Source organism: Myotis yumanensis, unplaced genomic scaffold (assembly GCF_028538775.1).
Source record: "Myotis yumanensis isolate MYYU_CA2020_CCGP unplaced genomic scaffold, mMyoYum1.0.hap1 SCAF_3, whole genome shotgun sequence".
NCBI lineage: Eukaryota > Metazoa > Chordata > Mammalia > Chiroptera > Vespertilionidae > Myotis > Myotis yumanensis.
This window is the reverse complement of record NW_027223754.1, coordinates 198,391,277-198,404,313: the sequence shown is the minus strand read 5'-3', so window position 1 is coordinate 198,404,313 and position 13,037 is coordinate 198,391,277. Positions and strand designations below refer to the sequence as shown.

The 13,037-nt window shown below is 39.1% G+C and overlaps 1 protein-coding gene across 3 annotated transcripts in view; it reads left to right on the top strand.

Annotated features, from left to right (window-relative positions):
- The window catches only part of BLTP3B (bridge-like lipid transfer protein family member 3B), an 81,095-nt gene that overhangs the window by 48,999 nt on the left and 19,059 nt on the right, over positions 1–13,037 (top strand). For all 3 annotated transcript variants that reach the window (XM_070410890.1, XM_070410891.1, XM_070410892.1), the window contains 3 exons: positions 7,448–7,630; positions 8,153–8,271; positions 10,818–10,959. In XM_070410890.1, coding sequence (XP_070266991.1) covers positions 7,448–7,630; positions 8,153–8,271; positions 10,818–10,959 — 444 coding nt within the window. The remainder of the gene's footprint in view (positions 1–7,447; positions 7,631–8,152; positions 8,272–10,817; positions 10,960–13,037) is intronic.

The following is a 13,037-nucleotide window of genomic DNA, read 5'->3' as shown; positions in this document are numbered from 1 at the left end:
TTTATTTTGATGTAATTTTTTTGTTTTTTTATTTCAAGAAAAATGATTTTAAATAGAATGTTATATGCAATAAACCTTAATATTTCAAGAAAAACGATCTTAAATATAATAATGTTTTATGCAATAAACACCAATTATTCAAGAAAAACGATCTTACATATAATAATATTACATGCAGTATACATTAATATTTCAAGAATAAAAGGATTTTAAGTATAATAATATTACCAAAACTGTACTAACATAGTATGATATCACGAAAGTTGTAGGAAATATTAAAAATCTGCAAATAACAGGATTACTTCTATTATATTCTAGAATATTTTTTCCTCCTCTGGCTCTCTTTTTGTTCATCAGTTTATACTGTTCATTATATTCCACAAATGAGTGAGATCATATGATATTTATCTCTCTCCGATTGGCTTATTTCGTTTAGTATGATGCTTTTAAAGTCTGTTTTGTTGGATATCAGTATTGCTACTCCAGCTTTTTTTCTTTTCCATTTGCATGGAAAATTTTTTCCCATCCTTTCACTTTCATCCTGTGTGTGTCTTTTGTTTTGAGGTGGGTCTCTTGTAGACAGCATATAGCTGGGTCTTGTTTTTGTATCCATTCAGCTACCCTACACCTTTTGATTGGAGCATTTAGTCCATTTATATTTAGGATTATTATTGAGAGGTATTTATTTATAGCTATTTCAATTCTGTATGGCTAGGTTTCTCTCTCTGTTTCTTCTCGGCAATCCCTTACAACAAATCCCTTTAGCATTTCTTGTAATGCTGGCTTGTTGGTGATGAACTCCTTTAGCCTTTTTTTTTTTTTGACTGGGAAGCTCTTTATTTGACTGTCTATTTTGAATGATAGCTTTGCTGGGTAAAGTAATCTTGGATATAGGTTCTTGCTATTCATCACTTTGAATATTTCTTGCCACTTCCTTCTGGCCTGCATAGTTTCTGTTGAGAAATCAGCTGACAGTCCTATGGGTACTCCCTTGTAGGTAACTGACTGTTTTTCTCTTGCTGCTTTTAAGATTCTTTCTTTGTCTTTTGCTCTTGGCATTTTAATTATGATGTGTCTTGGTGTGGTCCTCTTTGGATTTCTTTTGTTTGGGGTTCTCTGCGCTTCCTGGACTTGTAAGTCTATTTCTTCCACCAGGTAGGGGAAGTTTTCTGTCATTATTTCTTCAAATAGGTTTTCAATATCTTGCTCTCTCTCTTCTTCTGGCACCCCCATCATTCTGATATTGGTGTGCTTGAAGTTGTCCCAGAGGCTCCTTACACTATCTTCATATTTTTGGATTCTTTTTTCTTTTTGTTTTTCCGGGTGGGTGTTTTTTTCTTCTTCGTATTTCAAATCTTTGACTTGATTTTTGCGATCCTCTAGTTTGCTGTTGGATCTCTGTATAATATCCTTTATTTCAGTCAGTGTATGCTTAATTTCTAGTTGGTCCTTTTTCATATCCTCTAGGGTCTCACTAGATTTCTTGAGGGTCTCACTAACTTTATTGGCGGTTTCTAGAAAGTTCTTGAAAAACCTTAAAAGTGTGGTTTTGAACTCTATATCCAGTAGTTTGCTTTCCTCCATTTCTGTCATTTGTGTCCTGTTTCTTTGTCTCCGCATTTTGGCTGCTTCCCTGTGTTGATAGAGTGCCTTTGTGTGCTAGGTGTCCTAGAGGGCCCCGTGGCTCAGCCTCCCCAATTACCTGAGGTGGAAACTCTTGGTGCACCCCTTTGTGGGCTTTGTTCACAGTTTTATTGTAGTTAAGCCTTGATTGTTTTAGGTATCACTGGGAGGAATTGACCTCCAGGCCAATTGTCTGTGAGAATCAGCTGTGTCTACGGTGGGAGAACTTCTGTGCTGGAGACACCCTTATGGGGCAAGACTTGCTTCATTGGGGCTTTGGTGCTCACTGAGTCTGCCTCCTGAGTGTGTCCCTTATGGATCTGAGGAGTTGTAATTGGATGGTCCCACTCTGACCACTGGGTACACTGGCTCTTGGATCTCTAAGGAGGTGCTAATTTAGCCTCTGACTGAGGCTACCCAGCAGGAGCTACAGAGAAATCTGCAGATTCCTCTTCTTTGTTTGGGTTTTGGAGGTGCCCAGATGAGGCCCAGCTGTGAAGCAATGCAATCTGCTGTGGGGCCTTGGGCCTTCTTTTGGATGTTCTGGGTCTCTCTGACCCAGTTGCAGTTTGTTAGGTAATTTTAAAAGCCTCTGCGCACAGCTTGGGTGGGTTGGGGTCTCAGGGAATCAACAGGGCAGAGCAACAGCTATGGCTGATCCTCAGCCGTGCCCTAAGAGGCCCCGGGTCTCAGTGTCCCCCGGTAATCACTGCAAGTACCTCTGAGAGAAAGCCGCCCTCGAATTCTGCCCGATGCCAGACAGTCCAGTTTCTCCCCATATGAGTCTCAGTCCCCAGAGTCTCACCCAGAACTGGAGTTCAGAGCCGTCGGGAGCTTGTGACTCCATCCCAATTGAAAAAGACAACTCAGTTGCCAGCCCTTTTCACGTGCGCCTCCGTACCTCTGCGCTTTACTTCCGCACTTCCTCTGAGTCTCAGTGTGCTTTTCTCTTTCCTTCTAGTTGTAAAATTTCCACTCAGCCAGCCTTCCTGTGGTTCTGGATGATGTCCGTTTTGTCTTTTAGTTGTATTTTTGAAGTGGTTGTGCAAGGCAGCAATTTCAGTTGTTTACCTATGCCGCCATCTTGATTTCTCCTGTTGAGCGTTTTTAACATGATTACTCTGAACTCTGTTTCAGATAAATTTCTTATCTCTGCTTCATTTATCTCTTCTGGAGAATTCACTAGTTTTTTCATTTGGGGATTGTTTTTATTTCCTCATTTTGGTTGTCTGTTTGAGTTTTTGACTATGTATTAGGTAGATCCTCTTCACCTCTCAATATCTATGGCAGGACAGTGTTAAAGGCTGTTTCTGACTGCTTGGATCAGGCAAAGACTCAAAGCCACCAGATGCCGCCTCTGTCTACAGACTAATAGGATTCTGACTTGAATTGCCCCGAGGCAATCATCCTCAGGTGTAGGGAGAGTTTTTTCAGCAGGGTGGAACAGTTGCTTCTGCCTGGAAGCTAATTTTTATTTTTTATCTCTTAAGTGGCCCCAGGGCAAGAAGTTTTCCAATTGGATGTGTCAACTGTCTTTTCCCCAGGCAAGGCAGAAGTCTATGTGGGAAAGGTGTCCTCTGCTGTGTCAGGAAATGATTCAGCCCAGGAAACTTGGGGTATCTGCCTTCTGAGCTCTGTCCTCCGAGTCCCCTGTCCTGGGTTCTGCTCTCACAGCTCCAGTCCACTTCACCCTCCCTCTGCCAGAGCACAAGGTGGGTGGCTCCACAGGGAAATTTTGTGCATTGGCCCTTTAAGAGGGTGCCTGAACTTCGATCTGCCACTCCCTGGCAGAAAGCACCCCACTGCTTTTCACAGCTAGATGTTATCTGGCTACCTTCGCAGTTTGGTGTTCTCTGCTTGGGAACCCAGCTTCTGGATTAGATACCAGAGTTCTCAGTGGCACTCCCCCTACTTCCCCCCACCACAGCTGAGATATCTCTCTGGGACTTCACTTGCCATCTGTGGGTGCCTGCCCGGCCCTTTGGCACCTCTGCCCCTCCTACCAGTTTCTATGTGGTCTCCACCTTTGGTCCTTGGGTATCAGGGTTCTCTCCTGTGTGAGTTTTCCGTTGATTATTCAGGAAGCCTTTCTGTATTTCAGTTGTAATTCCAGTTTATTCCTCTCCCCTGATAGAACTCTTAATTGCATTCTTTTCTTTAGAATTCAAATGAAGACAAAGGCCTAAATTTGCTTATTCGTGTTTCTGCTCTTTTCAGACTGAGCTCCATCCTATCTATTTTTCTCCAAACTGAACTAGAAAAACAAAGTCCGCCCTTTCATTCCTCCTTGTGTGGCAGGGCCTCTGCTGATGGAGTGCTCTCTTCTTCACACTTAGAGAGCTAATGTAATTTTTAAAGCAAAAGGAAATCAAGGCATTTGTTTTTTTTCCCTCTATAGTATCCTACCAAGAAAATATAATTGCCATAGGAAATATTCATGCATTTTATATTGAGGTTTATGTAGATTATTAGAAAGTATAATTATTAGACATTGGCAATAATCTAAATAACTAATTTAAAACTTTTAAAAAAATCATAATACAGAGGATACATATTTATGCTATTCTGTTGTTACACAAAAAGTTTATTAATATGTTTGAATTTTTTTTTTTTTTAAATATATTTTATTGATTTTTTACAGAGAGGAAGGGAGAGAGATAGAGAGTTAGAAACATCGATGAGAGGGACATCAATCAGCTGCCTCCTGCACATCTCCTACTGGGGATGTGCCCGCAACCCAGGTACATGCCCTTGACCGGAATCGAACCTGGGACCTTTCAGTCCGCAGGCCGACGCTCTATCCACTGAGCCAAACCGGTTTCGGCTATGTTTGAATTTTTTAATGATATTTTTAGATACAGTGGGGCCTTGACTTACGAGTGTCCCAACTAATGAGTTTTTTGAGATACGAGCCGTCTCTCAGCTGATTTTTTGCTTTGAGTTGCGAGCTAAAATTCGGGTTACGAGCCAGCTTCAGATACCCCACCGCTAGTTGGCGCAGCGAACTTCACAGTGAATGCCACAACATCAACCCAGCAGCACGTATCTCACTCGTTCACTGTTGATTTGACATATGAGTAATTTGAGTTACGAGCTCCGTCATGGAACGAACTAAACTTGTAAGTCAAGGCCCCACTGTATTTAAAAAATCAAAAAAAGAATTTAAAGCAAAAGGATAACAAAGATTTTAGCTAAGTCATAGAAGTCCAGGTACATTACAAAAAATATTTTTCTATTTTTGAAATTTTGTTAGTAAATAAGAGTTAATTAGGTTCCTTAATAATCAAATATTGATAGGTTCCTCACCTCAAATAATTTATAAAAGCAAAAGAATATATGTTTATGGCCAAATTAAGTAATTTGACCTTATGCACATCTCTGCATTTTGGTGGTATGTGGTTTGTTATTTTTAATTCACACAAACTGAGTTTTCTAGGATTTTAAAAAGTGATAACATTTTTCTGTTTACAGTTTGTTATCTCCCATTGTTTGTCCTTTCTATATCACTACCTGACAAATTTTAAAGATTGTACTATTTGTTTTGATTTTTGTTAGAGGGGCTTTTTCTAATATTTTATTTCTCCAGATTCATAAGTTAGCTACATATACCTAAAATATTTTTAACAGTAGAAATCATTCATATTGTGAGGTAAAACTTTTAGTTATAATGTAGATTTTCTTTTCTTAACCCTTTTATATACATACTAGAGGCCCGGTGCACAAAAATTTGAGCACTCGGGAGGGTCCCTCAGCCCGGCCTGTGCCCTCTCACAGTCTGGGACCCCTCGGGGGATGACCACCTGTTGCCTTAGGCCGGCTCCCCAGGGGATTGGGCCTAAGCTGGCAGTCAGACATCCCTCTGGCTTACCTGGAGCCCTCAGGGGATGTCCACTTGCCAGCGGGGAGCAGGCCTAGCTGCAGTCGGACATCCTTAGCACCGCTGAGGAGGCAGGAGAGGCTCCCACCACCACCGCTGTACTGGCAGCCATCAGCCTGGTTTGTGGCTGAGCAGAGCTCCCCCTGTGGGAGCACACTGACTACCAGAGGGCAGCTCCTGCATTGAGTGTCTGCCCCCTGGTGGTCAGTGTGTGTCATAGTGACCAATGATTCCCAGTTGCTCTGCTGTTAGGGTCAATTTGCATATTACCCTTTTATTATATAGGATAGAGGCCTGGTGCATGGATGGGGACTGGCTAGTTTGCCCTGAAGGGGGTTCCGGATCAGGGTGTGAGTCTTGCTGGGGTGCCTGGCCAGCCTGGGTGAGGGGCTGAGGGCTATTTTCAGGCTGGCCACACCCCATTCAGGGTGGGGAGTCCTGCTGGGGTGCCTGGCCAGTCTGGGTGAGGGGCTGATGGCTATTTGCAGGCTGGCCAAGTCCCCCACCAGGGACCCTCACCCCATGAGGGTGTGGCCATCCTGGGTGAGGGGCTGATGGCTGTTTGCTGGCTGGCCACAGCCCACAGCCACCCAAGTTCCCAGTGGAGGCTGGCAGGAAGCAGGTATCTGGGATTTATTTAGCTTCTATAATTGAAACTTCGTTGCCTTTTGCGGAGGCCACAGCCGGCCAGGGCAGGCAGGAAGCTTAGCTTCCTCCATCGCCAGGGCAACCAAACCTCTGGCTTGCTCCAGCTCCGTGGCTGCTGGCCGCCATCTTGGTTGGGTTAATTTGCATATAGTCGCTCTGACTGGCTGTTGGGCATGGCTTGGGTATAGCGAAGGTACGGTCAATTAGCATCTTTGTCTTTTATTAGTGTAGATTTCTTTCATTGTTGCTACAGAGAAACATAATCCTGATTTTTAAATTATTTCTGTAAAAAACTTCTATATAGAAATTCGTGCACGGCGGGGGTGGGGGAGGTGGGGGTAGGGTCTCTCAGCCTGGCCTGCACCCTCTCCAATTTGGGACATCCCTCTCACATTTGGGACCGCTGGCTCCTAACTGCTTGCCTGCCTGATCGCCCCTAACCCCTCTGCTTGCCTGCCTGATCGCCCCTAACCACCTCTGCCTTCCTGCCTGATCATCCCTATCTGCTCCCCTGTCAGCCTGATCGCCCCTAACTGCTCCCCTGCCGGCCTGATCACCCCTAACTGCCTCTTCCTTGGCCCCGCACCCGGGACCCAGGCTCCCCTTCTCGGACTGGCCACAGGTACCCGGGACCTGGGCTTCTCTCCCTCTGGCCAGGCACAGGCACCTGGGACCAGGGGTAGGTTTGCCCAGGCCGGCCACAGGCACCCGGGACCATGGGCGGCTTTGCCCTGGCCGGCTGTGTCAGGAAGGACATCCGGAAGGTGGTCCTGAAGACGTCCGGTGTAATTAGCATATTATCTTTTTATTAGTATAGATATCTTTATGACTGATGTCTATCTTGGGAATTTTTATCAGTTTCTTCAGTTTTTTAATAATCCTCATCATTTTTATGGATAAGTTTTTGTTAATCACTTTTCAACGGATCTTTGATGAAAAGACTATTTTCTTTGCTGTTGTTCTCTGGGATTCTGTCTGGTGGAGCTATGCCAGGTGGTGGAGCATTCAGTGCAGGTACACCAGCAGTGCTGCTTCCATTGGAAACATTGAGTGACATTTTAGCAAGGGTTGCTTCTAGGTGGAAACCCTCCTAGATTATTTCCTTTTGATCTTCTTTCCCTCTATTCCAACTGTTTGCTCATATTTTCTAGGAATATTAAAATCTGTAGTAGGTAAAGGCTATAAATTTATTGGGAAATTGAAGAATCCCTTGAATATGAATAAATCTCACTAAAAGCATACGAGAATAAATGAAAATGGTGAACTTTTCAGTGCAATTTCTTGTTATTCATTTTTCAGGAGATAGTTGTAATCATTGGATGTATTTTAGTGATGCAACCAAGACAAAAAATGGATGGGCCGACGAGTTGTTACATGAATTTGAGTGCAATGTCGAAATGCTTAAACAGGCTATAAAGGATCATAATGTAGGTTCACCTCCTAAATCCCCAACACATGCCTCTCCCCAGCACACACAAACAGGTATTTTACTTATAACAACATTATGGCATTCCCCTGTTATTGTATTTATGGCATTACCCTGATATGTGTGTGTGTGTGTGTGTGTGCGTGTTTTCATAAAATGATGGTTTCTTTGAATAAGTATTGTGTTTAATTAGTGTATGAATATCCTGCATCTCATTCAGACCATAGGTGTATGGAACAAAGCACTTTTTAAAAATATATAAGGCTAATACCCAGATAGAATATTTGACTCTTAAATGTTTAGACTTCTCTTAATAAATACTTCAGCCAAAAGTTATCACATGAGAGTACCTTAAATGTGATGTGATTCCTAGTTAAGGGCTAATCAACATGAAAAAATAATCACAATAACTTAACATTTTTATATCAGTTTACATATACTAGTAAAGTATTTCCACATATATTATCTCATTTGAGAAATCAGAGTTTACCTTTATTTCTAGTAGCTTTCATAACAGTAAAAGAGTGACTGTTAGAAAAAAAATTTGCAGTAAACTGAAAGGATTTTTTTTCCCACAGAGAAAGACTCAGCTGTGAAAGGGACTTCCAGAATACCTTCAGTATTTTCTCAACAGTCCAAAGCTAAGTTAATGTCTAGTTCTGTTGTGGTTAGACTTGCAGATTTCAATATATATCAGGTATGTTTCACTTTTTAAATTAAATCTTCTAATAAATACGTTCAGTATCTTCTGCAAGCAACTTTTCTAAACTAATGCCACTATTTTGTTTTAACACATCTTGACTAGTTTTGTGAAGTGACTAAATTAGATAGGATAGAAAATATTAGTTCATTAATTTCTGTGTGTATAGTTTCCCAGGGTTAGGCACAGTGTGTGGTTAAGCTTGAAGTCCTTTAAATTGCCAACTCTGCACCAGACTTCTGATAGCAACTGCAAGTTCAGGAGTTTCAATAAACTGCCCACTGATTGGAGAATTCACTGGAAAAATTCACAGAACTTGCTGAAATCAATTACTATAGTCAGAGTCACATTTATTACAGGGGAAAGAATACAAATTAGCATCAGCCATACGAGAAGCATAACATGGAGCCTGGGACGGTTCTAAATTCAGAACTTGCTTTTTTCCTCAGGACACCTTAGCCTCCTGACATGGACATGTACCAGTATGCATGAAATATTGCCCTCGTAGTTGAATTCAGTCTCTAGGTATACTGATACCCCGTGACCCAAGGTGTCCACCCTCTAGGCACTACTAAGGCAATCAAAATGTGGCCAGTCCTACTCTGAGACATCTTGTGGGCATAAACTATCATGTTGTGGTCCCGGGGTCATCCACCATGAATAGGAAATTCCAGTAACTTAGAATTGCCTCCCAGGGGCAGGGACAGAGGCCAGACCTTTCTCTGTAGTCCAGGTTCCTTATTACACAATTGTCTTAGTGGAAGAAACTAAAATACCTTTTTGCTTTATTGAACTATCAAGTATTGTCTATATAGTGCACATAATTTTATAGCTAAGAACTCTATATCCTATTTCCACTAAAAATATTATTCGGGCTATGATCTCACAACATGGTCTAACCTCACAGTCCTTGAGACCAACACAATAGAATATTTTTTAAAAATAAAAGGAAGTATTTCAGATGTGTATTAGCAATTATGAAATGTTCTCATTTATTTTGATAAGCCTATGACTTTGAACTTAGTTTTATCTGAAAAGTTTTCATTTCACTCATTGGTTTTCAGTTGAGGCCAATTTTGCTCCCTAGGGGATATTGGGCATTGCCTGAGGACAATTTTGGTTGTTACAGTTGGAGGAGGAGGTTGCTACTGACATTAGTGGGTAGAGACCAGTGATTCCGCTTAACATTGTACAATGTACTGGATGGCCCCCACAACAAAGAATTATCTGGCCCTAAATGGTGTTAATTTTGGGAAATCCTGATTTAAGAGTTGTGTGTGTGTTTTTTTTTTTAATTGTGCAATTGCTTCTTTCTTTACATTCTATATATAGTGCATTTCATTTGAAACAGACTTTAAAGTAGGAAGGAGATTTGATAAATTTAAATGGTAATGAATTATCCATAATCTCAAATGGTTGAAGGTGAAATATGGTAAAGAAATTCCACATATACAAATACAAATACATGAAAACAAAACAACAGCAACTGGAAGAAAATAAAATAGAATGTTCATTCCATTTTTAATAACTTTCTAACTTAAAGGAAAAGGGGGAATAAACCATTGACTATAAAATAACTTGACACTTTGACTTGAAAAGGATTTATTTTCATATATGCAGAGAAAAGCTTCTTAATTAGATCATATAAAGAACTGACTTAAATTTATAGACTACACATAATCAAAAGGTTTGATTAGTAACTTACATAGGAGAAAACTATTGAAAAAGCATTTCACGTTGTGAGAAATATACATGTTTTTTGAATGAATGAAAAAAATTACTTGTAGATACATCTCTAGTCTACTAAGTAAGCATAAATAAGTGAAATTGATAAAACTCTATTGGTTGAACTTTGGGGAAATTAGTATATACATTTTTAATATAATTATAAATCATCAGTTTTGGGGTGAGTATAATGAGAACCTTAAAACTAATAGTGTATTTTTAATAATTTAAAGGATTTGAGAAGTATAGTTGTATTATTTTTATTGTAAAATATATGTAACATAAAAATTATCATCTTAATCATTTTTAAGTGTGGAGTTCATTGGCATTAAGTATATTCACATTGTGGTACAACTATCACCACTGTTTATCTTCATAATTTTTTATCATCTCAAACTAAAACTGTATATAATACTTTTCTTAATAAAGAAATTTGAGTAGAGAATTATTATAAAGTATATATTAGAGAAGCTTTTTAATCTTGTGGACTTAGAACTATGTCCAGACCCTGCCATTGACTTATTTGTATTATCTTGTAGAAATATTCTGTCTGTTATCTTAAGGCTCAAAATAATAAGTTTGCAAGGAATGTTGTACAAGTTAATTTTGTAATTGATAATATTCCAAAGAGATTATAGTTTTCTGAATAGTTGATTTTAAAATAACTTCATGTGAAGTTAATTATATAATAAAATTTTCTTTGGAAATTAACCATTCATAAATTATTGGAAGCAGTTTTAAGAGTTTGAAGTGTTGTTTATACTGCATAAGGGCTTTGATATTCAGTGTTACTTTAGGAAATTTAATTATTTTTTTAGGTCTCTACAGCAGAACATTGTCGTTCTTCCCCCAAAAGTATGATTTCTTGCAATAAAAAATCCCTGTATCTTCCACAAGAAATGTCAGCTGTCTATATAGAATTCACAGAATATTACTATCCAGATGGAAAGGATTTTCCAAGTAAGAGGGTTTCCTATTTTGTTATCATTTGTTCAAGACTTGGGAAGTTGTTTTTTTTCTTGCTAAGTTTTTTAGTTTTATAAATGTGAAAAAAGAAGCAAAGGTCCATTGTTCTTTACTCTTGTTATCATTGTGTGTAGTATACGATTCCAGTATAGCCTTTTTATATATTATTATTTGTTCATATGTTCTTTTCCCTCACTAGCTTGTAGGATACTTAATGTCAGGAATTATGTAGTCTTCGTGCTTCATTTTATCCTTGAATTTTTACTTATTTTTATACTTGGTGACTGTTTAATGACAGTTAGGCTATTTATAGAATAAGATAATTTTTTCCCTTTAGTCAAACTCCATTGATATTTCTGTTACATAAATATAAAACTGTATTTAATTGGAAAAAATAAATAATGAAGTTATCCTTTTAGTTACACAGAATTTTTTGGCCTGGTTTTAATGTGTGTGTGTATATATATACACACACACACACACACACACACACACACACACACACACACACCTTGGAGAACTTTTGGCATTTGTCTTTAGTTAAACATATATTACATGAATTTTTATTTGTAACCTACTTTCGCTCCTGAAAGTTAAAATGATTCTACATTTGTGTTCTTTGTTAAAATTCTGTTTTGTTTGTCTCCATTGATCTAGGAGTCCTTCAAACTAAAATTTGCCTTGTTTATGTGGTACCTTTTTCATTATTACAGTTAAAAATCATAGTTGAATAGAAGTGTTTAAATGAAATAGGTTATGTTATTGGGGAAAATTTTTTTTACGTCCTCTCTTTAAAAGTGGGATTCCAAAATAGTTTGACCTACTTTGCCCATTTGTTTAATATTGACTTAATATAGGTTCTTAGTTTCAAAGGGGATTTCTGATCTCATGCCTTTGTTGTTACATAAAAGGACGGTAGCCTGCCCTGGGCAGTGTGGCTCAGCTGGGCATCATTCCGTGCCACGAAAGGTTGCTGGTTCAATTCCCAGTCAGGGCACATGCCCTGGTTGTGGGCTAGATTCCTGGCTGGGGGTGTGCAGGAGGCAGCTGATCAGTGTTTTGCTTTCACATCAATATTTCTCTCTCTAAAAATCAATTTAAAAAATATTTAAAAACAAAAGGGGGTAGCCTGGAAATTACTTTGGAGAAACAAACAGAACTATTTTATCACTTTAATTTTTGTTTGTGCCAGATTTTGGGATCTAATCCTCACCGCTTTATGTTTTTCAACAGTCTTGTGTGTTTTTCATTCGTTTGTTTCTTCTACCTTCCTGACTAAAATGATGAGAAAATTAAGATAAAGATATTTGCTCAGCACCTTATAAACAGTAGAGTGGCATAGCTGAAACTCAAGCATGGGTCTTCTAAATCGAAATTCGTTTCTCCCCACTGGTTTCCCCAGGCATTCACAGCCATTTGTCTATTATTGGGTAATCCTATTGTTTCCAGCCCTCTCCCACACCTCCCAAAATTGTTTTCCTTAAGTAATGCATCATTGAACTAGTAATTTTTCTTCAGAGTGAAGGCTAGTTTCCAGGATTTCTAGCTTCTAATCTAGGTTTATTTCTATCAGTTTTATTAACATGTGCCAAAGGAATTAAAATCTCATTCTATAACCTATACATTTTTTTCTGATACAAATATAACTTTTCCCCCAGCAATTTAAATCCTAGACCCCTAGATATGTAGGAGTGGAATTGCTAGGTGTTATGTTTTAACTGTTTTTATTATGAAAAATTTTCAAACACACTTAAATGTTAAGAGGGTAGTATACTGAATTCCCATGTATAGGGATCCACTTTCATTCCTTATGTTTCATTTCTCTGTTAAGCTATCTAACTTTAAAAACATACAACTTTTGCCCTAACTGGTTTGGCTTGGTGGATAGAGCGTCGACCTGCGGACTCAAAGGTCCCAGGTTCGATTCCGGTCAAGGGCATGTGCCTTGGTTGCGGGCATTTCTCCAGTAGGGAGTATGCAGGAGGCAGCTGATTGATGTTTCTCTCTCATTGATGTTTCTAACTCTCTATCCTTCTCCCTTCCTCTCTGTAAAAAATCAATAAAATATATTA